General features: G+C 37.8%; 1 protein-coding gene across 2 annotated transcripts in view; it reads left to right on the plus strand.

The window, feature by feature from the left end:
- The window catches only part of chrm3a (cholinergic receptor, muscarinic 3a), an 80568-nt gene extending 60855 nt beyond the window's left edge, over window positions 1–19713 (plus strand). For both annotated transcript variants that reach the window (XM_067516771.1, XM_067516763.1), the window contains one exon: window positions 16120–19713. In XM_067516771.1, the coding sequence (XP_067372872.1) occupies window positions 16139–18094 (1956 nt within the window). In that variant the 5' untranslated portion in view covers window positions 16120–16138 and the 3' untranslated portion in view covers window positions 18095–19713. The remainder of the gene's footprint in view (window positions 1–16119) is intronic.
- Window positions 19714–22703: the final 2990 nt, after the last annotated feature.

The raw sequence follows: 22703 nt of genomic DNA on the forward strand, positions 1-22703 counted from the left end.
AAAACTTTTGTTTATCTCACTGTAGTAATGTAGTCCTTCAGCAACAGAGTTAAGCAATTTATTGCATTGTAGAGCCTTGTTTCCTACTCTGAACTGCATTTTTCTGATCGCGGGGCGGGGTGGGGTGGGGGGGGTGGGGTACTTACACATGAGAGTTTAGCACTTTAATGTGTGGGTTATAAAGGGAACATTGTTGGCCATTTTAGGACTTGGAAGAGAATAGATAATAGAGTTAATGAAGCATATTGTTGGTTCAGAGAGGGCATGTACTGCACTGTAAGTCATGTGTGCCCAGCAGCTGATCGTCAGCTGATACAACATCAACAACATCACTCACTTTCAAACAAGGAGATTGTGTGCTCAAATTGTCAGCTCCTCATTCATCCATCTGGAGCACATCTTTAACATCTTGTGGACAAAACAAAACACATTTTACTTTATGATTAGTTATTAAAATAACTACACCAGAATCTTGGATGAAGATTAACTTTTCTTCTGCGACAATTTGCAAATAGTCAGCCATATTGTGTTCATTTTTGCAGAATTGCCGTAGAGTGTGGACATTTAAACACTAAAATAACCTTCTGACATCACTTTCTGAGAAATGATTAAAAAATATTGTGACTCAAGACCAACCTGTTTGAATTTGACATCAGATTAATGAGTCCGCTGTGTAAAGTGGACTCATTTAGCTTTCTGTGCGTCATCAATTTGATCTTTATCGAGATGTTTGTTCAATGTTTACAGAGCTTAATGACCTTCGTTTTTCAGTAGGATAACTCTTTCCCTACACAGTTGAGCCTTTTCATATTGGATATAATATCCAGAATAGAAGTTATAGCCAACCAATAGGTCAACATTTACTAAATGATTCAGAGTTGCTCTTGGGACATTAAAATACTGTGCATAAGCGTTACTTTTATACACTAATTAACTTTATACTGTATATATTTCTTCATCAGGTACCTTGTTAATGAATGACAACACAGTGAAACATTTATTCCAGTTAGGTTAGGATCACCCACAAGGAACCAGAAAGAAAGATTATGGAATATATCAGTCATATCCAGGTCATCGGGGGATTTTCCTTCCTGCTGTATCTTTCTTAGCTTCCTTTTTCATCTGTCCAACTGCTTTTCCTGTCTGTCTCTCTCCCTCTTAACACTTATGAATTCATTAAAATGTAGGAGATAAAGCCATTCGCCCATAGGAAGGAATTCTGTACATGGGAACGATAAAAACAGGAATCATATTTCAGCAGTTGTTTATTAAAGTTTTTGGTCTGCAAAATGGCTGCAACCTTTGGATCATAGTCCTCAGGAATGACTGAGACACTTCAGTGTTTATAGTGTTTATCTTCCCTCACTAACCTCACATTGAGTAATAAGTCTAACTCTCAGCACTGTTTAAATAAGTTTAAGGGCCTCAGTGTCTCCTCGTTTGGTTTCGACATTTTCAAAACAGGGACACGCAAAGCCCATAGGGTAAAGAAATTGTCCAATTGATTGAGAGAGAGGAATTTCAAAGCAGAACTACCCAGAAAATCTCTCTCTTTGTATTACAGTAGGCAAGACTGGGTAATGTGAAGTACTTGGACAGGAGAAAAGTATTTATTTCTTTATTTATTGCAGGACAAATTTAATGGAAATGTAAAACCTTCACTGCTCTGTGCTTTCTGTAGAAAACCAACACAATTGCAGCTGTTTTGATGCATTTAGGACATACAGTGTTATAATGGAAATCCAGCAGTGAAGTATCAATAAAGGTTGGGATTTAAGCAGCAAGCACTCAGACACGACTCATTTGGAATTACACAACACTGCAGGTGTAATTTGGTTATGACAAATGAAAGGGTTTTGAAAAAAAAATGTAAAAAGCAAGGTATTACTGATAGACAATAGAATGATTTGTCATATGTCTGTGGTACCCTTTATGCAGTAGTGTTATTATACACAGCCTATTTTGCAGGCCCAAAGAGGAGGAGCATTTGAAAACAGTTCTAAAACAACCTGATGACACCTGAGAAGAAGAAATCAATTACCGGTGAATATCAATAAAGTTATTGCAGCCAAAAATTAAACTTGGTTGTATGATTCCTTTATAGCCTGAGAATAGTTTTTATGGCTAAACCACCCACATAATGTTCTGGTCTGCATTGTCTCCCACAGTGAGTGCTCCCACTCATATTAGCTGTGCTGTAAGTGCAATAGGAGTCAAAGAGTGTCTTTTTCCACTCAGCATGTCTCCATACAGTAACAGCGGCTTTTGAGGATCTCATCACTCTCCATCCTCATAATGTTCCTGTCAGTGTGCCGGATGGGAACTATTACATGCCACAGATCATCCTTCACTACATGCAGGGGCCCCCATAAATGCTGGCAGTTTTATTACGCAAGATATTAGTCCATTTGTGTATTAGCTCAGTGGTTTGCCTCATCATACTAATTTGAAGATGTGTCTGATGCTTTGTTAGTTAGTTCTGGGGAAGCCAGAAGACAATAAGCTCTTGCCAAAGGGATTACACTTCCAATTTATTTTACAATATGTCAGTTTTTGATCTATGGCCTCTTTTCAGACTAGCTCAATGATAATCCCACCAATGTAAAGCAGTGAGCTATGAATGGAGTCTTTCCCATGTCTCTCTCCTGTGGTCGATGTTTTTTGACAAACCAGTAACAACAAGCCTCAGCAGCAAAAACCAGCTGTCAGAGTGGCTGATCTATCATCCGTGTGTTGCAGTTGGCATTCAAGGTTCATTAGCCACCAAGCACCCAGTATAAAATGTAATTGTAGGCTATAAACTTTGTTGTGTGACTAGACCACTGGTACTCTCTTTATACGTATTTCAGAAATAGAGCTCCCAACGTGCTGCAGTTTTGTTAATTTTATACGATAGTTTTGTTTCTTCTTACATGAAACATTGGCTTGGACAGAGATTCCAAATGGCAGTGAGCCTTTTGGCAAAATTTGGCTTTGGTTTTCATCTCACTGGCATCTCTTACATCAATACAGTAACTTATCTGTCTGCATTTTTTTACTGCATTCATACAATACTCGTTTCATTTGCTTTCTTATGGTGCATTCAGATTGAATGTGAAATGAATTTTAGCCCTGGTGGACCGTTTGCCCAAGCAGCCAATGTGTCATCTGTACTTGTGCGTGTGTGCTTGTGTGACAACTACACTGCTGTTAAAACCTGCCAAGAAGCTCAGTTCTTTCTGTTTTTGTCCTCCAGACTGTTAATGTTTCTTTTCTCTCCTGCATTTTTATGAATTGATGTTTTAAAGCCTTGGGATAAAGGCAAGTTTTATTATATATTATTATTTTTGAAAGGTTTTCAACTACTGTAACTTGCATATGTCTGTAAGTTATTGCCCACCACCAAAAGCAATTTTTCTTCTCTTAGTTTCTCCACACATTGATTTGATATTGAATCCCACCAAGTCTAAAATTTGCTTTGTGTTTCTAATGCACACTTATATTTTCTTAGTTTATCTTCCTTAACTTATTATGATTTTTGTAACCAACCATATCCTCTCTATGTAGCATGTCAATATCCACTATATTTTTGCTATGACCTTGATAAATTAAATAAAACAGTTAAAGAAGATAGCAGAGAGGTAAACACTAATAAAGTAACAGCAAGAAAATAGTTCATTTTAAGATGCTGTATTGGCAAGGCCATCAAAGATTGATAAAAAGAAAATGAGATGCAATCGATTCAGGTAAGCCAATGCCAGGTTATCAAGTATACAACAACGTTCCCTGATGAAATCTGGGTGATTTTGATACATTGCTGCCCAGAGTTTAGTACTGAAAGTTGTGGGATTCTTTGTTTATCTGGTTTTGTGCATTTGTTTGTGAGCAGGTGGTTTTATTTTATTTTTTATTCAGACCTGGGTTTTCACATCTACACATCAGGGCCGGGTTCATCTGCAGCTGGTTAACAGATAATAAGCTTCTGATACTGAGAAAGACAGATGAGACCAGTGTGACTTCCCCAGAGAATTTAGGGAATCGAATTTAAAAGCTATTTTAGGATCCAATGCCAGGTACAGTCACGTCACCTGGGTTGATATTAGTGGATGAAATAGGATACACCCTCTGCCAGGTCAGTTTGTATGTGCATGTGAGGAATGAGGCAGCTAGAGAGCATGTGATGGGTGGGGTGGCTGTGGCAGCAATGTTTGCATGAATGAGTCAGGGGGTAGTTTGAGATGTACGATTGTGTGTGCGTGTGTGTGTGTGTGTGTGTGTGTGTGTGTGCTTCCAGCTACCTGCAAGTGCTCATGTTTGTAATACAGTTTCTGCTTTGTTAACTGTCTATGTAAGCTTACAATAGTACATCCGCCAGCAGAAGTGTTTGGACTATGTTATAACCAGTCCTCCCGCCGCCACCTTTTCTTGTGACGATACAGTACATGGATCATTTTCAAGTCTTCCTGTAATCACCTTGTTGACTCACTGCCCTCTCAAGTGTTTAAGCTTTGTCAGCTGATGATGTATGTGTTTGCGTGCTTTTAAGTGGGTTATTGAAAGAGGGAAGAGCATGTGATAAAGTGAACGTTTGCATGAGTCTGTTTTACTCTATGGGTAACAGCCTTACGCAATGCATGTGTATTGTGTGGCACTGGGGGGACCCAGTAGAGCACAGTGGCAGACATGGTCTCCATCACTCGACAGCCCAGAGACCAAACGTCTGTTTTGTTTCTGCTCTCTCACATAAACACATAGTATCCCTCTGCTGGAAAACTTACACTCCCCAAGCTGGAGGTGTGACTACTAACTTCTCCTTGCACACTCCAAGCCCCCCCTGCAGTATATTTTCATCTCCCTTCCTCACTCTTCTGTACCCCCTGCACAACCCTGCATCCTTGCCTCCAGCATTTAAAGACCCTTTCCTCCTGCTGAAGCATGTTTACACAGGGGTGAGTGTGTGCTTTCTCTCCCTCTCTGTCTTTTTCGAGTGCCTGTTCAATAGGCAGATGGTTGCACTTCCTTTTAAGGATTAATCACAAATAGCCTATCACTTACATCTGTATAGCATCTGTATTGAAGTGCAGGAATGAGGAGCGAGGCAAAGGGTCAGGCTAGGAATTTGTCTCACACAAAGCCACTTTGTTTCTCAAAGCATGGTATTTCATAGTTTGGATTGTAGGAATTGTTAGGAACTAGCTGTCACTGGGGCAAATTTAATGGACAAGTTCCCCCCCAGTGGTCCACTTCAACAAAAAACTCAGCTTAATTTTAGTGACAGTAACTTCACTTTTGTTTTAAAACTCACACAAGGTATGCACTGGACTTCATCCAGGTTTAGATTTACTGTGAAAATGAAAGAAAGGTTAACTTGTGTTCTCTGTGCAGTCATCCACAAGTGGCTGCAGCCTTTTGGTCTGACATATTCCTGAGCCATTCTTCCACTGTCTCTATTTTGCCTCTGTATTTTTCCTCCTGTCTCTTGCTTTCACATACACACATACTACACAGGCATGTGTAAGTGTCTTAGAATGCCATGTCTAAAGAGTTCCAGCAGCTTGTTACCAAGACTGTCAAAAAGCACGGAGACCCACCACAGAGGTGAGGATGTGTGTGAAATCCTATGAGCCTCTAGCACTGGTCAGAAGCATAACATCCAACTTTTGTTTCCATGTTTTTCTCCTCACACGTAGCTTCTCTATTACAACAGTCAGGAAGAAGTACAGCAATGTCTTTGTATATTTTTATTTTATTTTAGATCTCAGTAAAATTATCTGATGCCATCGCTGGTGCAAAAATAAAGGCTTTTACATATCTATTGGTGCAATGATTGGGGTTTAGGCACAATATTGAAAGACTGAGGGTTAGGAAAGAATTGTGGTTTCTTTATGGGTAGGGGGTGATAGTGGTCATGGTCAAAGGAAACCAATGTTAACATTAAGAAAGATATTAAAAATAGTACAAATAATACACAGGGGGTGGAAAATATACTGCCATATGTTCAGATTTGGAGGAACCATATGATAAAGTTTTAAAATATTAAGAGGCACACCTTTTGAGGTTACCCTGTCTCCTAGAAATTACATTTTGTTTTGCTGTACAACAAAAATGCTAATGTAAATATGCTTTTGAAGAGAACCTAGCTAAATCATGTTTTTGTGAGCATATTAAAGATATGTTGACAAGCAACAAGCAAGTTTTTTGGCCACCAAAATATCCTTTCTTGTTTGTCCGACTGTTGTGTTATCAATTTTTTATGGCAGGGTTTAGACACTCACAGTAGTTGGTTGATGTCAGAAAAAGGTAAGAAAAAATTGAGAAAATGTAACAAACAGTTAACAGTGCTTTATGTGCCCACCACCCTTCCTATTCACACACACACACATATATATATATATATATATATATATAGGAATGGAATATTTAGGAGACAGGGTTGTTTGAAGAAAGGTGTACCATAAAGCTTTCATACTGTACCTTGTAAAGTGTTGTACTGACGCTCTACCATGTAGCACTTTTTTATACTGCGCTTTAATCCAAAGTACCAGATTTTGGCACGATCTCACGGACAACCTTGGTACCCTGCGTAACCTCTCACACTGATTATTATTTTACTTCTGTGCATTGTTATTTTATCAGACTGAGCTCCCGTCAAACTGCCATCTGTTTATGGCTCCTGGTGCCAGTGTAAGCAGTACTCAGACACTCTGCTGCAGTAATCTGGATGGCAGCAAAAAAGACACCTCAATAAAAGCAGATCTCCTGGCTGCTCATGGTCATAAAGGAGAATAAACAAGGTTAGGGCAGAATAATTATGCTAAGCTGCTTCCTGGTATTAAGGAACTGACAGGACTTCTCCCATAGTATAGAATCAAGTCCTGTTTTTCTTGCTCTCCAAGCAGGAGTATGGTAGACCCGGGGCAACTAAAATGCTTTTTGTAGAAAAAAGAAGAAAAAAAAAATCAGAAACTAATTTAAAAATAGCTTGGGAAAAACATATTCAATGATTTTCCCATATTGTCTTGTTTAAAGACAATGATAAACTTTTATATCTGTTGGCTATGTTTATGATTCCTTATGTTTTTATATCTAAACACAGCACTGTGATTCTGTTCTGTGAAAGTCATCATTACCTCCTGAAGCAATATTATTAAGAAACAGCAGAGCTGAGACAAGCTGTCCTGATGGGTTTGTAGCTTGAACCCCTAACTCCCTCAACGCTCTTTGTTGTTTCTGCTGATGTCACTCATTAGCATTAGCCACACTATTTAATTTGAGGCATAGTTTTAAACCTTCAAGACACTGAACCCCCAAAAGTCCATCCCCATCCCTAGCCCCCCAGCCTAAACTCACAAGGATAAGAGGAAAGGACAAAAAATAATAAAAATAATAAATAGTTAATTCTTCAGGTTACTTTTCCAGTCTTTTGTTACTCCTCTTCCAATTTTTTGAGACATGTTAATAACATCAAATTAAAAATGAGCATATGCTCTATATATAAAAAGACCGACATTTTGAAACATGAAATTGTTCATGCAGCCTTTTTTTTTTTTGTTGTTGTTGTTGTTTTGGCAGTTTCTGTCTTTATTTTTCTAAATGACAAAGCCATAGCTGTACCCAAGGCCTACCATACAAACTTCATTGCTGAAAGATACTTTCTTTCTTTTACTCTCAGTACTGTAAATGTGAACATGAATCTATTTTTACTACAATAAGCAGAAGTGTGAAAGTGAGGATCTCTCACATAACATTTATGCAAACATTTCTTTTCTTTCACTTAGCTGGTATGGAAGCTAAAGTGTGAATGAATATATAACAAATGAATAAATAACTAGACTCAGTGCTTTGTTCGAGTAGATCTCAAGCTATAATGGCACCTTGCCTCAGATGTTCTTATTTGTTACAGTCTTTTTATAGCTGCACTAACAGCAGGCTTGGGATGGCAGTGCTGCTGTCTTTGCTCGACCAATTTGGTCCACGCTTAAGTCAAACCATGTGCTAGTAATAATAACAAGCCAATTTCTTGTTGTTGCCATTTCATGTCATATGAGTGCTTGAAGATGAGAAGTGACAAAAGCAACATTGCAGCCACTTTCTGATAGAAGAATTTGTGTTCAGTTTTATGCAAATTAAGAGTACCAGCTGAAGGATACTGTTTGTAATGTTAAGAACATTGGTCTCTCATACATGGTCGTTGGTCTTTCCTGCACAAATTCTCCATTAAAAGAATAACAAAACCAGCAAATGGAATTATTTCATGTATTTAAAAAAATTCTATAACTTCACATTTCTAAAATTATAAACTAATTATATTGTATTAACATGTTGATATCAACAATTTAATGCTATTTATTCTTTTTAAAATATACCTAATATAAAATACAGCCACATGTGAGACTGTGATGTGGTTATCTCCATTACTTTATTTCATATAGATATGTTGTGATATCTCTCCAAAACAAATCTCATGCATTTATTCTAAATGTTGTCCATCATGAGGGTCTAGTCAGGCAGTCCAATAAATTCACCATTATATTTCTGCCTTTTTAATTTACCTTATCTCCTTAGAACATCCTCTAGTGTTTGCTACTCTTGAGCAGAGAACCCTTCACACACTGATAAATGGTTGGCTGTTTTTAAGAGGGATTTTTTGTCAGTTGGACTTACAATATAAAAGCTGGGTCCTTTCTGATGCCCCCCTAAATTACAAATGCGTGGATGAACACTTAATTATCTTGGCCTGTAGAGAAAGGCACAGAGTAATTGCAAAGTGCCTCACACTCCTCGGTAAAGTAAAGGCAATACTTATATGTAACAACCACATGGTTTGCATTTATACAAAAACCCAAGTTTGAAGGAGTTTGCCTGATAGACATCTGTGGGGATCAACATGTCTGAAATACAAGCACGATGTTAGCAGATGGAGATAAATAAAATGAAATGCCATGTTAGTTTTGGTATCAAAGTTAACGTGTCAAAACAAATATGTTTGCTCCACAATATTTGCAGAATTATTGAACATATGATATATTTAATCAAGAAGACAGGGTGGTGCTTCATGGGCTTCTGTCATTTATTGAATTAAAGGAATTTGGTTTACTTTTTTGTTCCCTAGATAACCTGTCATACATGATAATAAACAAATCAACCAAAAACACCTGAGTTGGCTGTTCATACATTTTTTCACCTGGAAACATTTTGAATAATTTTTTGTTGACAAGTTAATTAAATAGTCCATTGCTTGTGCCATGCATTATATAAAAACATTATTGTGAACAGACACAATTCTTTTTTGAATAACTAGAGGGTCCATACTGATCGCTTATATGCAATCATGTAAACAAAACATTGTAAATGCAATCTTTATATTTTTTATACGTTTGAAAATAGAAAATGGTTACATCAATTGGTTACACTTGATCATTTTGATTCATTGTTTGGCTACAAACATTAGAAAATTCATGAATCAGAAGGGTGAATCAGAAATTTTCTGATTCAATCTGCTGACCTGAAAATCAAAAATGCTTCTGGTCACTACATAGTTAAAAGGTTTGAATTTAATTAAGACACTGAACCCCAACTTAGTTGCTCCCTGTCAGAGTTGACCAGCTGCAAAGCAGCTCCCCGTTGGTAAGTGTGTGTATGATTGTGATTGCAAATAGGTGAATGAGAAGCAGTGTAAAGTGCTTTGAGTACGAATAGGTAAAAAAGCGCTATATAAGAACAGACCATTTACATTATATCATTTATTTACCAAGAGGTTTCTAGCCAAGTTCAAAAGTGGCCAGTCTACATCTGTAGCAAAAGTTTAATGAATTTGCTTTAAAATGTACACACATTTCAATAAATTTCTTCCATAGTTTGAAACTTTGCTCTGCCTGTTTGTCTTTATTACTACTGGATTGTTAATATCAGAAAGCTGCTATCTTTGGTCCACACTCTAAATGTTTGTGCTATTTAAAATCTCTGTCTTGCTTTCTTCATCTCCTCTGGCATGGCTGTGCACTGCTTTTCCAACATGTCTTTTTAAAAAAAAAAAAAAAAAATACAATTCTACAGAATAGGCAGTGTGATTTTGCTTTTGAAATGTGGAAAATTACAGTAAAGGTGTACCATTGGAAATTCTAATTCATCTTGAGCTAGTTCATTTTGCCTCTACAGGTCAGCCCAGTCCTGCTCTTATGTCACATATTTTCCTTGAACTGCTTGGGGTGAAGTTTTGGGGTTGTGGTCAACTTCCACCATCCGACTTGCTCTTATTTTGATGGCATCACTGTTATTACTATTTTATCTTGATGTCTGGCTCCATCTGCAATTGCATGTCCAGCTCCTTATTTCTTATTCTGTCATAATCCCTCTAGAGACAGGCTATGTTAATGAATGTCGTTTGTGTCCTTTGTCCTTTGTGAATGTTTGTTAGGAGGAGGTGCTAGAAATGCTTCACATTATCAAACACTCACTTAGGATTTGCCTGACTGAAAGTCTTTGAATTTTAGGAGTTGACTTAGAGCATCACTCATGAACTCCAGCAAACCATCTCCTGCCAAGTAGGCACTAAATGCTTGTTCTTGTCAGCAGTGAGTACCTGACAGATGGCCTTTTTGCTTTTTCACAACATTTGCCACCATTTTCTGGCAGCGGCTCGATCATCACCAGCTTGTAATAGATTTAGATCATCCTGTGCAAGTACAGAGTCCCTTTCTTTTAGGAAGGACAGGGCCAGAACTACATACTACAACTCTTTACACCCTCTCTCTGATGTAATTTTTAGAAAGAATAATGATGCATAATTAAATGGATAAATACTCATCCATCCGTTATATCTACCGCTTATTCTGTTAAGGATTGGGGGGGGGGGCAGTCCCAGCCATCACTGTGTGAGAGGCGGGGTACACCTTGTCTCTCCAGTCTATCACAGAGCTGACATAAAGAGACACATAACCATTCATGCTGACATTCACACCTACTGGCAATTTAGAGTCAGCAATTAACCTAAGCTGCATGGCTTTGGACTGTGGGAGAAAAGTAGAGTCAACCCACGCAGGCACAACGCAGGGAGAACATGTGAACTCCACAAAAAAACCCATCAACTTCTGTAAAGACAGACTGCTAACAGTCCATCACGTCTTTCCTGGATAACTAGAGCGTAATTGAAAATTTCGATTTGAAATAGTTGTTCATTTATATTATTGCCATCTACATTACACATAGCCATATCATTATATATTGCCACATTAATAGACATAAAGAGAAAAAGGTAACTCATCATTTTAACAAATTTTTCAGCATTGCTGTAGTTTTTTCAGTGTACATTATTACTGCCTTTATGAAATTAATGTTTGGAAAGCCTGTCGAGCCCTTGGGAAAAAGGATGTTTAGACATATTTATGAGTCTGCAAAATACACATCCAAAAAAGTGGTGGGGAAAGAGAGACAAACTCTGGGATGTAAAATGTGTGGGGGGGGGAAGAGCAAACTGTGAAGTCCTGCTACTTAACCGTACAAAATAGCAGCAATTCTGTACAGAGATGAACTGGTTCCAGGGTTATCTCTTTATTCTTTTGGCTACCAAAGGTCACGTCTCCAGTCTACGTGCTATGCATATTATTAATATTATTATTATTACATGTATCGTTAAGCAAACCTGGTATACACATGATATGTTCTACTTATTGAGTGAATTATTTACAATATTCACATAACTTGTCATCTTTTTTTCTATACATCCATGTTCACTTGTCTATTTAGTCTGTAGTGTACGATGTGTAAAGATATTGATTTTTCTCTAATGTTAGCAGCTGTTGTGGGATCCCCTCTTTTAGTGATTTAATGAAGCTTATTATCAAGCAGATCACAGATGCTGCTATCTATATAGAGTGGACTTTTTTATTTATCAGGACAGACCATACAGTGTTTGCATCGATCTACATATGACTGAACCTTCCTTTAGGTGTATTTGTATCAAAGGCCACAGCAGTTGTAAGTTACATCATCTGTTGGTGTAGTATTTGCAAACGTAAGATAAAACTTCTGCATCAGAGTTGGTCTACACCAGGTTTTGCTCATCAGCAAGGCTGCATCGCTCAATAGATGGAAATCGATAACTCCTCCAGCGGTTGGTCTTGTGGCATTACTTTCCCAATCACATTTCACCCTGAAACAAGCACCTTCAACACTTTTTATCAGTATGACCTGGATTAGACATGGGTGTTTCTTACAGTGTGTGTGAGTGTTATTCCTTGCTGTGTAACACCACATCATCAAGCTTTGAGGAACAGCAGAGGCTTAACTGACAGGGTCTAGTGGATTGTTTTCTAAATAACACATCTTTATGAGATAAAACAGAAGGCTCTTAATTCATGGTCGCTGTTTGAAGTCATGTATTCCCTCTAAACTTGCTGCCTGTGCTTTTGCCATAAGGCAGAAATCTTCTGACTGTATGACAATTCTTGCATCTGCTGGATTAATAACTAAAAAAGTTAACTTTCTGTTTCTCGGGACTGCTAAAAACTGTGAACTTTAGTTTTGTTGGTCTAGTACCCCAATTCTTAGGGGATGCCTATACTGATTTTGGTGACTTACTTCTTGTGGTTTTAGTTTGGGTAGTACATGTACATAAATGCCATTAAACTATTGACTTCCCTATCAAAATATCTCTCTACTTCGAGCTGAAAAAATCACTTGGAGGAACCTTTAGTTTAAATTATGTTTTCTTGTTTCTCTTCCTATGGATTTTGTAATCAAGGTCAACCTGATTTTCCAGAGCTCCCGCACGTGACATCATTTGAACTCCTTAGGATCAAAAACTCCTCCGGGTGATGTCCTCTTGGGGAGTTTTTCAGCTAGAAGCAGAGAAATTATTTTAGTGAAGTCAGAGGGAAGTTTAAAAGCATTGATGTACATTTCCAACCTAAACTGAAGCCACAGAGAGCAGGTTAGAAAATTTATGAGGTCACCCTTTGATTAGTTTTTTTCAGCCTCTTTTTGTTTTGAGGTTGTGGTTAGATCTAGCTGTACATTGTTTTGCAGAATTGTGGTAAATCTCCTTATGCCTGAGATGTTTTTGCAGTAATTAAAATTCCTGCCTGTCTCCAGATGTCTCTCTGCACTTTGATGCAACACAGACAAGAAGCGCTATGTGAACAACGGGACATCAAGTTAGACTAAACAGCAGTTGACTAACTATGGAAGTAATTCTAAAAATCTAACTTCTCTAACAGCATCTGTGTGACTGAAGGTATGTTGTGGTGCCCAACTGGTTGCCGACCAAGATTCAAATTACAGCAGCTTCAACCTTTATTAAAACCTACCTGTCATCATAACTCATCCTTGTGCAACATCATCAGCTTCCATCATGGCTCTGCTAGATTAGGATCTGGAAATAAAAGCCTGTGTAGTAGTCACCTGATCATTTAGATGGATCCTTGAACCCAACTTCAATTGCACTGTCCAATCCTGCTGGGACAAAAGCTTCGAAATGTCAGGGAGCGCATTGTGTTGCAACACAGAAAACAAGTATTGATCTCTCTCTTTCTCTGTATACCTGAAACGATCACAGCTACGTGCCTGGGAGTCAAACCTAAGATAGGCTTTACTCAGGCTTAGACAGAGAAATAGACACTGTAATGGCTTCACTGTAATAGCAGATGGCAGCTGGCTGTCAAAGCTCTACGTTTCCCGCCCACATGCAACAAGGATGTTGTCATCTGGTACATACAGTTTTCATCTAAAAAAGCCTGATCATTTCAATTTTAAGGAAAACAACAATAAAAATACATCTCTAGTTCTGCGTGTAGCCAGTTTCTTCTCCCCTGGGATTACATGTAAATATATGTTTGTTCTTAGTTTAAATCTGTGGCAACAGATACTGTAGGCCTAAATGTTTCTCTGGTCAGGTGAATGCTGTGCATAATTATTTAATGCAAAGAAAACGTAAATATATTATTTTCTGTAAATAGCATATATTTTGTCAGTGCATTGTATCCTGTAAGTCTATGCATCTGAGGGTATCCTGATCCACGAGTCTGTACATGTACTTTTCTGAAATAAGCAAAAGCAGGTAGATGGATTCCAGTCTTCTCCATTAGAATCCAATCTTCACTTCACTGTACTGTAATTAACCTCTTACTATGTTCCCCAGACCCTAAGCACTGTGGTTTTATTTGTCTGATTTTCCTTTTTTTGTTACAACTTCCTTGTTTTTTTGTTTTTTATTGCTAATTTTATTTTTCCATCCAGCTTGTTCACAGCAAGTCAAGGTAGCAGATTAAAGGCTGATTTTCTTTCCTTTCCCTTATCTTCATACAGACACATTTTGCCGTCATCAGCCAATTAAAAGATGTTAAACACTCATTAGTAACACATTACTGTACCCCATGCACTGTAGAATTTGCTTTGTGAAAAGTAGACTTTGTTTTCTAAAGAGGCATTATTGTTTTCTATCTATCCGTTTGTTCTTGCAGCCATTATTGTTTTCATACTCAGTTTTGCATTGCCTACTTTTTCTGTTTCTGTTTTTGTCCCTGGATACAATTCTAGTTTTAATATTTTTTTTGTGTACGTGTGCATGCATGCAATGTATTTCTATGCAGATATGATGTACACAGTTCATGTATGTGCCTGCACATGCTCATGTAACATAAACAGCATATGTCTTAAATATGAAAATATACTTGTACTTGCTTGGTTGCAGCGCTGTGCATCTGGAGTGGGGATAGCAGAGAGCCCCCTGATAATAGTAGTAGCAGAGAGCACTCATGTTACAAATGGCTATCAGTCACTGTAGGCAACTGGGGTTCTTTACCAGCTCCGTGGGAGGTCTGAGATTATGTGAAGGCACAGGTGCAGCATTCAGCTTCAAATACCTTTTACCAGTGGGGTGAATTACAAAGTGTGCGATTGTGGTTTACACGGTTTGGTACTGCTATGGTTGTGCTTACATGTATTTGCAAGGATATTTGTGTAAACGGAGCGTGAATGCAAAACACCGTTACATTTATAGGTGATCACAAATCAGACATCGACTCAAACAGAACATATTACTTTGCAAAATAAAAGCTTATCTTTTTATCCAATTGCTCAGGGACTGATTAGACACAAACAGCAGGATCTTCTGTTTAATGTTTGCATTTGCAGCGTGAAGTGTTCCCTACTTAAACAGATAGCGATTCATTCTCTCTATGATCATGGTGATATTAGCTCCTATAGTGCTGTTTCTCTGTTTTACAGTACCATTAGGTTTTGTCTCTGCACAGTGCTTGTAGAACACTAGATCAAATTTGGTGACTAATCAACCAGCAACTCAAACTAACACCAAAAACCTCTATATTCAGAGAGGAGCAAGGGCTGGAATTCCTTTTAAGGTTTTAGTCTTAGAGTTTATTTCATTCTTTGCCTTTTGACCCCCATTGTTTCTCCCTCCTGTATGCTCATATCCGATGATATGTCGTAGCATCAATAATGTCATCAGTACTTTCTTTCACTTTTTGACTGGATTTACTGTTTTCTGGCTGATGTCTGTCATGTTCACTTTTTTGAAAAATCTGTCAACTGAGTTTGAGCTGTATTACTACAAAGCACGTCATAAGAAAACACTTTCAGTCTGTATGTGTTTTAGTGACAGACTGACACTAGAGCTGACACCACAGCTGACACCAGACACTAGAGCTAAATCTTCTATAAACTCCACACCTGAACTGACAAGAAAAAAAAATTCTCTGTCCAATGCTGATTGTTACGCAAGGTGAAATCCTCACACTGTCATCTTCACAAATGAGGCAACCATGTGTGAAAGCACATGTGTGAAGGAGAAAAGTCTTTGCAATTTGCTGGGTATCATAAGAAACAAGTGTTGATTGCAATCATTCTATCTCGCTGTGTTGGTTGCCTAGCTATGTTGAGTCACATGTCAAGTTGTAATTTAATATATGGCCTGTCATGCATTTGCAATGTAAATCATCTACATATGAAATTATGAGTGATTTTAAGTGGAAAGGCCAATTAAACCCAAATATTTTGCCTTATCAGACAACTAGCTTCTTAGAATAGACATCTAACCCCACCTACTGGATATGGATAGCAATGACTACTCATGTGTCCCTACTCCATTTCATTCCTTTTCTGCCCTTCTGTCTCTCTCTTTAGAATATGCCAGGACATAAAAATGAGCTTCAACAACACAGACCCTGGTCTCTTCCTGACTACCAACACATCACCAATGGTGGCTGGAGATTACCCACAATCCAATGCTCTCCACCAAGGAGCAAATGGAGGATCCTCCTGGTTGGATTCTCGTGCAGATACCCTAGACAATAATTCCTCTTCCACCAGCAAACTTTTTAACCTCACCTCAGAATCCAAAGATGGGAATCTGACCACGCTCCTGGATCCCTTGGGTGGGCACCATGTGTGGCAGGTTGTCCTTATTGTCTTGCTGACAGGCATGCTGTCACTGGTCACTATCATCGGCAACATCCTGGTAGTGGTATCCTTTAAGGTTAATCGCCAGCTAAAGACGGTCAGTAACTACTTCCTGCTGAGCTTGGCTGTGGCTGACCTCATCATAGGGGTCATCTCAATGAACCTCTACACAGCTTATCTTGTGATGGGCTACTGGGCTATGGGCAACTGGGCCTGTGATCTGTGGCTGGTTATAGACTATGTGGCCAGCAATGCATCGGTTATGAACCTATTGGTCATCAGCTTTGACCGCTACTTTTCAATCACAAGGCCTTTGACCTACCGGGCCAAACGGACCACAAAGCGAGCTGGGATCATGATTGGCCTTGCCTGGATTGTTTCTCTTGTTCTGTGGGCCCCGGCCATCCTGCTGTGGCAGTATTTTGAGGGTAAAAGGACAGTACCCTCAAATCAGTGCTATATTCAGTTCCTCTCAGAGCCCACTATAACCTTCTGCACAGCCATGGCGGCTTTCTACTTGCCTGTAACAATAATGAGTGTTCTCTACTGGCGCATTTACAAGGAGACCCAAAACCGTTCAAAAGAGTTAGCTGGGTTGCAGGGTTCAGAGTGTCGTGGTGGGACTGGAGGAAAAAGTGGGAAAGCCAAGCGCGAGAGATCCTGTTTTGTTCATCAGACAGGAAGTTCAAGAAGTTGCGGCAGCTATGAGTTGACCAGGTTGTCTAAAAGAAAGAGCACATGTCAGGAGTTAGTTGGCCGCTTGCATTGCTTGACTGGGGTTCGTTCTTGGAGACCTGGAAGTATCCGGCAGCGGGATAGAGATCCAGACCAGAGCAGCAGTGACAGCTGGAACAACAATGATGCTGCAGTATCGCTGGATCAGTCCGGGTCTTCAGAAGATGAAGACTGTGGGGGCCCAGAGATGATCTCTCAGAGTCATGCTATTTTCTCCATTGTCCTCAGCCTGCCTGGCATAAAGGCTGCAGTAAACTCCCAGCTCACTTCATGTGAGGATCTGGACGCAGCCTCAGAGGAGGATCCTCTCAGGGGAGCAGAGTATAATCGAAATAGTGTCTCGACAGTCACCACCAACACAACTGCAGCCACTACCCCTGATGGAGAGCACAGTTCAGAAAACAGCTCCAACCAGCGCTTCTGCTCACGCAAGATTCAATCAATGCCTGCCATCCAGGCTACCTCAAATCAAGGCTCTCTAGATGGTCCGCCAACAACCACTACCATTGCCACCAACAGTACCACCAGCATGTCCACCAAATCTCCCGCTGTCCCAATATCCTTCAAAGAGGCAGCTCTGGCAAAACGTTTTGCATCCAGAGCTCGGAGTCAGATAACCAACAGAAAGCGCATGTCATTAGTGAAGGAGAAGAAGGCAGCTCAAACTCTTAGTGCCATCCTTTTTGCTTTTATCATCACATGGACACCCTACAACATCATGGTGCTCATCAATGCCTTCTGTAAAGATTGTATTCCAGAGACCCTGTGGGAAGTTGGGTATTGGCTGTGCTATGTCAACAGCACAGTCAACCCCATGTGCTACGCCCTGTGCAACAAAACATTTCGCACAACTTTTAAGATGATACTGCTGTGCCGCTGGGACCAGAAAAAAAGGAGGAAGGAGCAGTTCGAGCAGAAGCAGTCAGTGGTCTTCCACAGGAGGGTTCCAAGAGATTCCACGTAAAGGACAAGAATTTTGGATGATGAATAACAGAGACTGGGAAAATTTAATTTAACAGGACAAGGAAAGAAAGAAGCACCAACGTAGTTGTTTCTGTGGTTTCTTTGCCTAGATCCTTAATGTGTTCCAGTGCTGGTATGTCTAGCACAGCAATCCTATGTGGTGGTGTTGAGCTGTGTGTCTGTATCGGTGCAACCATTTAGGAAAGCTGTTTGTATGCATGAAGGGTTGTATAAGGTGAGATCTAGAGATGAAAGGTTTCTTTCTGTCCTTGAAGAACTCCTTACCATGTCACTCTCACTCAAACATTTCGCTGAGAGAAAATGAGTGGAAAACAATAGAAAAGGGCTTTACAATGCATTGCAAGAGAATTATTGAAGTGCAATTGACTCAAGTGGTAAAGGTATCCTTGTCACAGGGTGGGGATTTACATTTCTTATGATTTCTCTCTGTGGGTAGCTATATCTGTAATGTGCAGAGTGGTTTTGCATTTCAAACAAAACTATGTATCTGTAATATGTCACTGAAAGCCTCTTTACTCTTTTTTTTTTTATTCACAACTTCTGTACATCGCCTTTCTACGTGGATATTGCTTTCCTGTGTCTGATTGAATATAAAAACATTAAAGGACACAACATTAAATTGTGCCCTTACTTTCAGTCAACAGAGATCTGTTAATTTTGTGATATTCATCCTTGGTTTTCTAAATATTCCTGAGATTTTGAGCCAATCTAAAAATGCTTGTTTTGATGAAATGAGTTGTGAATATTTTGTGTGGCACCACAGTTGGTGAACTGCTGTTGTGTTCAATGTGGTTGTTGTGGTTTTAATGGTGGAGACAATAAGTACATTGGTTGTGATTTCTGTACTTGCAGTTTTTATGTCCAGAGTAATGATTATACAATGAAGATTTTGTTTGTGTACATTTGGATATTTCTGACTTGATACACAGTGATTTATTGCACACAGAAATGCTCATTTATAAAAGGTGTGTTTTAATTTTACACTATCTTTTACATTTTTGCAAAACAATACAACTAAGGAATTTTTTTGTAAGAAGCCGCCCATCATTGATATAGTAGAGCAATGGCAGCATCTAGTGGCGTGAGATAGACCTATTGTCCTGGGTGTATCACTGTCAGTCTAACTTTTATAATCAGCAAAGAAAAAGAAATCCAATTCTCTAATATGAAGACCAAAAAAATATGTTTTTAAAGTATTCATATTAATTATATATTGTACATTAAGCCTGTTTCATGAATTGGTAATACTTTTCCCATTTAATTTAGATGTAAAATGTCAATTTGACATGTAATGATCAAACACTGAAAATACAATATTTTAGCATTTTGTCACAATATCATATGATTTATGAGTGAAGTATATCTTAGTAGAGTACATTTGTTTTTAACAGTTTTTTTAGATATACAGAACACACAGTAGGTGACCGACCACATACCAACAATAAACCGACTAAGACTTGATTTAAATTTTTATTTGTACTGCACAATTTGCTATTTTTATTTTAAGTAGCTGTATTTTACATTATTGTAACACCAGTGTCTTTAAATATGAATATTGTGTAAAAGGCATTGAAATCCAAGGATAAAGTTAAAAATATGTCCGAATTGTTATGTTTATTTTGGATTCAATGGTCATAAATAACGGTATGAGGTACAGTATTTTAACAAATTATCTGCTTTCAACACAATGTGCTCCAGTGTCATATTACTTAAAAACTTAAGTAATTACTTACATAAAATATTTTGTACTTAAATATTGACAATGTAAACTACAGACATTTTGTTACATTTGAAGTATGCCAATCATACTCGTATTTTAAGTCAATAAACAAAAAACAAACAAATTTGGCAGAAATCATCAGTCGTTTATGTGAGAAGTCTACTGTGTTTTGTATGTATGTATATATTTTTTATGGTATATTATTTGCCTTTTTTGCCAACAATGCTACTGTGAATCAGTTATTTGTTGATGCCACAAAGCTTTACAATATATTAGAATTTATTTGTCCACATTCACTGCTAACAGTTATTATGACCATTGTTTCTAAGAGACTTGTTTTGAAATAATATGCTGCAATATTGCCAAGTGGTGCTTGTTGATACCTTCACATTCTGATTATTGAACCTTTCAATCAGAATACTTTTAAACATTTGAACCTTACTAAAGTCTATGAGCCATCACTCTTTGATAAGTATGAGCTATTAATTTACCAGGATGTGGGGTTCTTATACAGCCGTGAAATTAATTTTCTGTCACTTAAATGTGAAGGCTATTGCATACTGTTAGAAGTTCTATTTATTTATCAGCATTTATGATGCCTCCACTCAAAACCAAATCACTCCAAACTCCAAATTACTATCCTATACAATGTTGTTTGATACTTCACCCAACATACATATACTCACTGGCCATTTTATTAGGTACACCTGTAAAATCTAATGCAGTCCAATCCAGCATCTCTGCCAAGAATTCGACTTTTACAAGTTTTTAAGTTGAAATTTCTTATTGTAAAATTGTAAAAGTCAAATTCATGGCAGAGCTGCTGGATTGGACTGCATTAGATTGTACAGGTGTAACTAATAATGTGACCAGTGAGTGTATATCACTGATAGTCGTAAAGACGTTTAAAAAACTTATCTAAACATAATTAAACTTATATGTAATTCAGGTTACACATAACTCTAGAGAATAAAAAGTAGGAAAACCTTTTTTCCTTTTTTCCTCTTTTATTTTACTTCACTTTGCAGATAAATTAAGCTCCCACAGGAAATACCTTCTACTTTGGATGTAAAGTAACTGGATTTAACTATCAATAGCACTCAGAGAAACGATTTGACAGAAACACCTGTGGACAAAGGTCTAAAGCAAGAGTGGAACTTTATCTCTCTTTTATTTAATTTAGTTCCACTTTTTGTTTTTATTAAAATGTTTTTATTAACAGTTTTGAAAAAAAGAAAATAAAATTTTTGACTTTACCACGGCTGTTTGACCAAGACATTATGCTCAGTGACGTGTCGGGTAACAGCTTTTTTTTCCAGGACACAGCTGAATCCTGTTTGTCGATTGGTGGGGTGGACCTTAAAGTGGCAACAGGATGAACCAAACCAAAAGTTGAAAATACTGTGAAAATACTGATCGCTTTCAAGCTGTGTGTGATATTTGACTAAATTAATTTTTTTCAGATAACTATGATCCTGTATTGTTGTCCATCACTATAAAATTAGCACCGACTCTCCACGTTTTAAACAGAAACTGAATAAACAAGAATGGTCTTGACTATTGTACAGATTTGCATGCTCCCATACTGAGAGCTGGTGAAGTTAGATAGGGGAGTCACAGTCAGTGCTAATGGGAGATGGCCAAGGAGAGGAGACATGTGATGAAGAAAATACCAACTTCATGTGACTCATGGCTAAGGAGCAGCTCATAGATGAAGACAAACACCCATTTGTGTTGTTTTCTTCGGTCAGTGCTGAAACACTGAGGGGAACGCACCAGTCAGGCAAGTAAATATTTCTATTATTATTCAAAAGGATTTTCTGCTTTTTTTTTTCCATTTCATTATTTAATTTAAAAACAAAATTTTACAATTGTAACTCTGTAAAGTGATTACATAATGTGTTTTTTTTTGCCAAGAACAGACCACAACATGTTTAAGTGCTCAACAGGAAGACGCTTTTGTCAGTTATAAAAGTTCAACTTGTGGTTGTTTTTAAAAGGCAGTTTTTCTTTCTTTCTTATACTTTATTTAAAAAAAACTTGATTTATTAATATAGTCCTATAATTTTCATTTATTTATTTGCAAATTGGTTTCAACCACTAGTATGTATCTAGTCTCAAGGGACTAAACTGACTGTACCACACCCACATGCATTAGTGAGTCAACATGTATGCCTTCGAGCAGGCTCCCCACACATACAAATCTACTATTAGCTCTTTATGTCATATGTTGATGTATTTCTTTTCTGCAAATATTTTAAATTTGTGTAGTTCATTAGCCATACAAAACTCAAATGATATTCTCTTTGCTTGTTTGCTTCTATGTAGTAAATATTTCAATTTAAAAAAATTAGCACCACTTCACGTTTGGTGTTTTTGATTTGAAAAATTGCAAATTGTTAATCAATTCTAAAATTAGTATCTGATATATAAAGTCACTGCTTTTTTAATTGACTGCAGATTCACTAACTGGTTCTAGATCTACAGTCTTACATTTTTTCAGTTAATATTTTAAATTTGCCTCTCTTACTTTCACTAGCAGTGTCATTCAGTAAATCTCAGTCTTTTCACAAATCATTCCAGATATTTGTCTAGAAAATAAAATCATCTATTACAGTTATGGGCACATTTGTTTTAATAAAATCCAAAAACATACACTGAATTTTTAAGGTGAAAGAAACAGTTGAAGTAAGAGACACTATATGTGTCGTAGCTCAACAAGAAATAACTTCTGATATCAGGTCACTGATCTTTGACTATTACCTAACGACTCCTCTGAGAAAAGATTATCTCTTTCCTGATATTGTGAAGCATAAATATAAAATAATGAATTCATGAGATTTTAAGTTGTTGTTTTCTTTCTAGCCTG

This window comes from Channa argus, chromosome 1 (genome assembly GCF_033026475.1).
Source record: "Channa argus isolate prfri chromosome 1, Channa argus male v1.0, whole genome shotgun sequence".
NCBI lineage: Eukaryota > Metazoa > Chordata > Actinopteri > Anabantiformes > Channidae > Channa > Channa argus.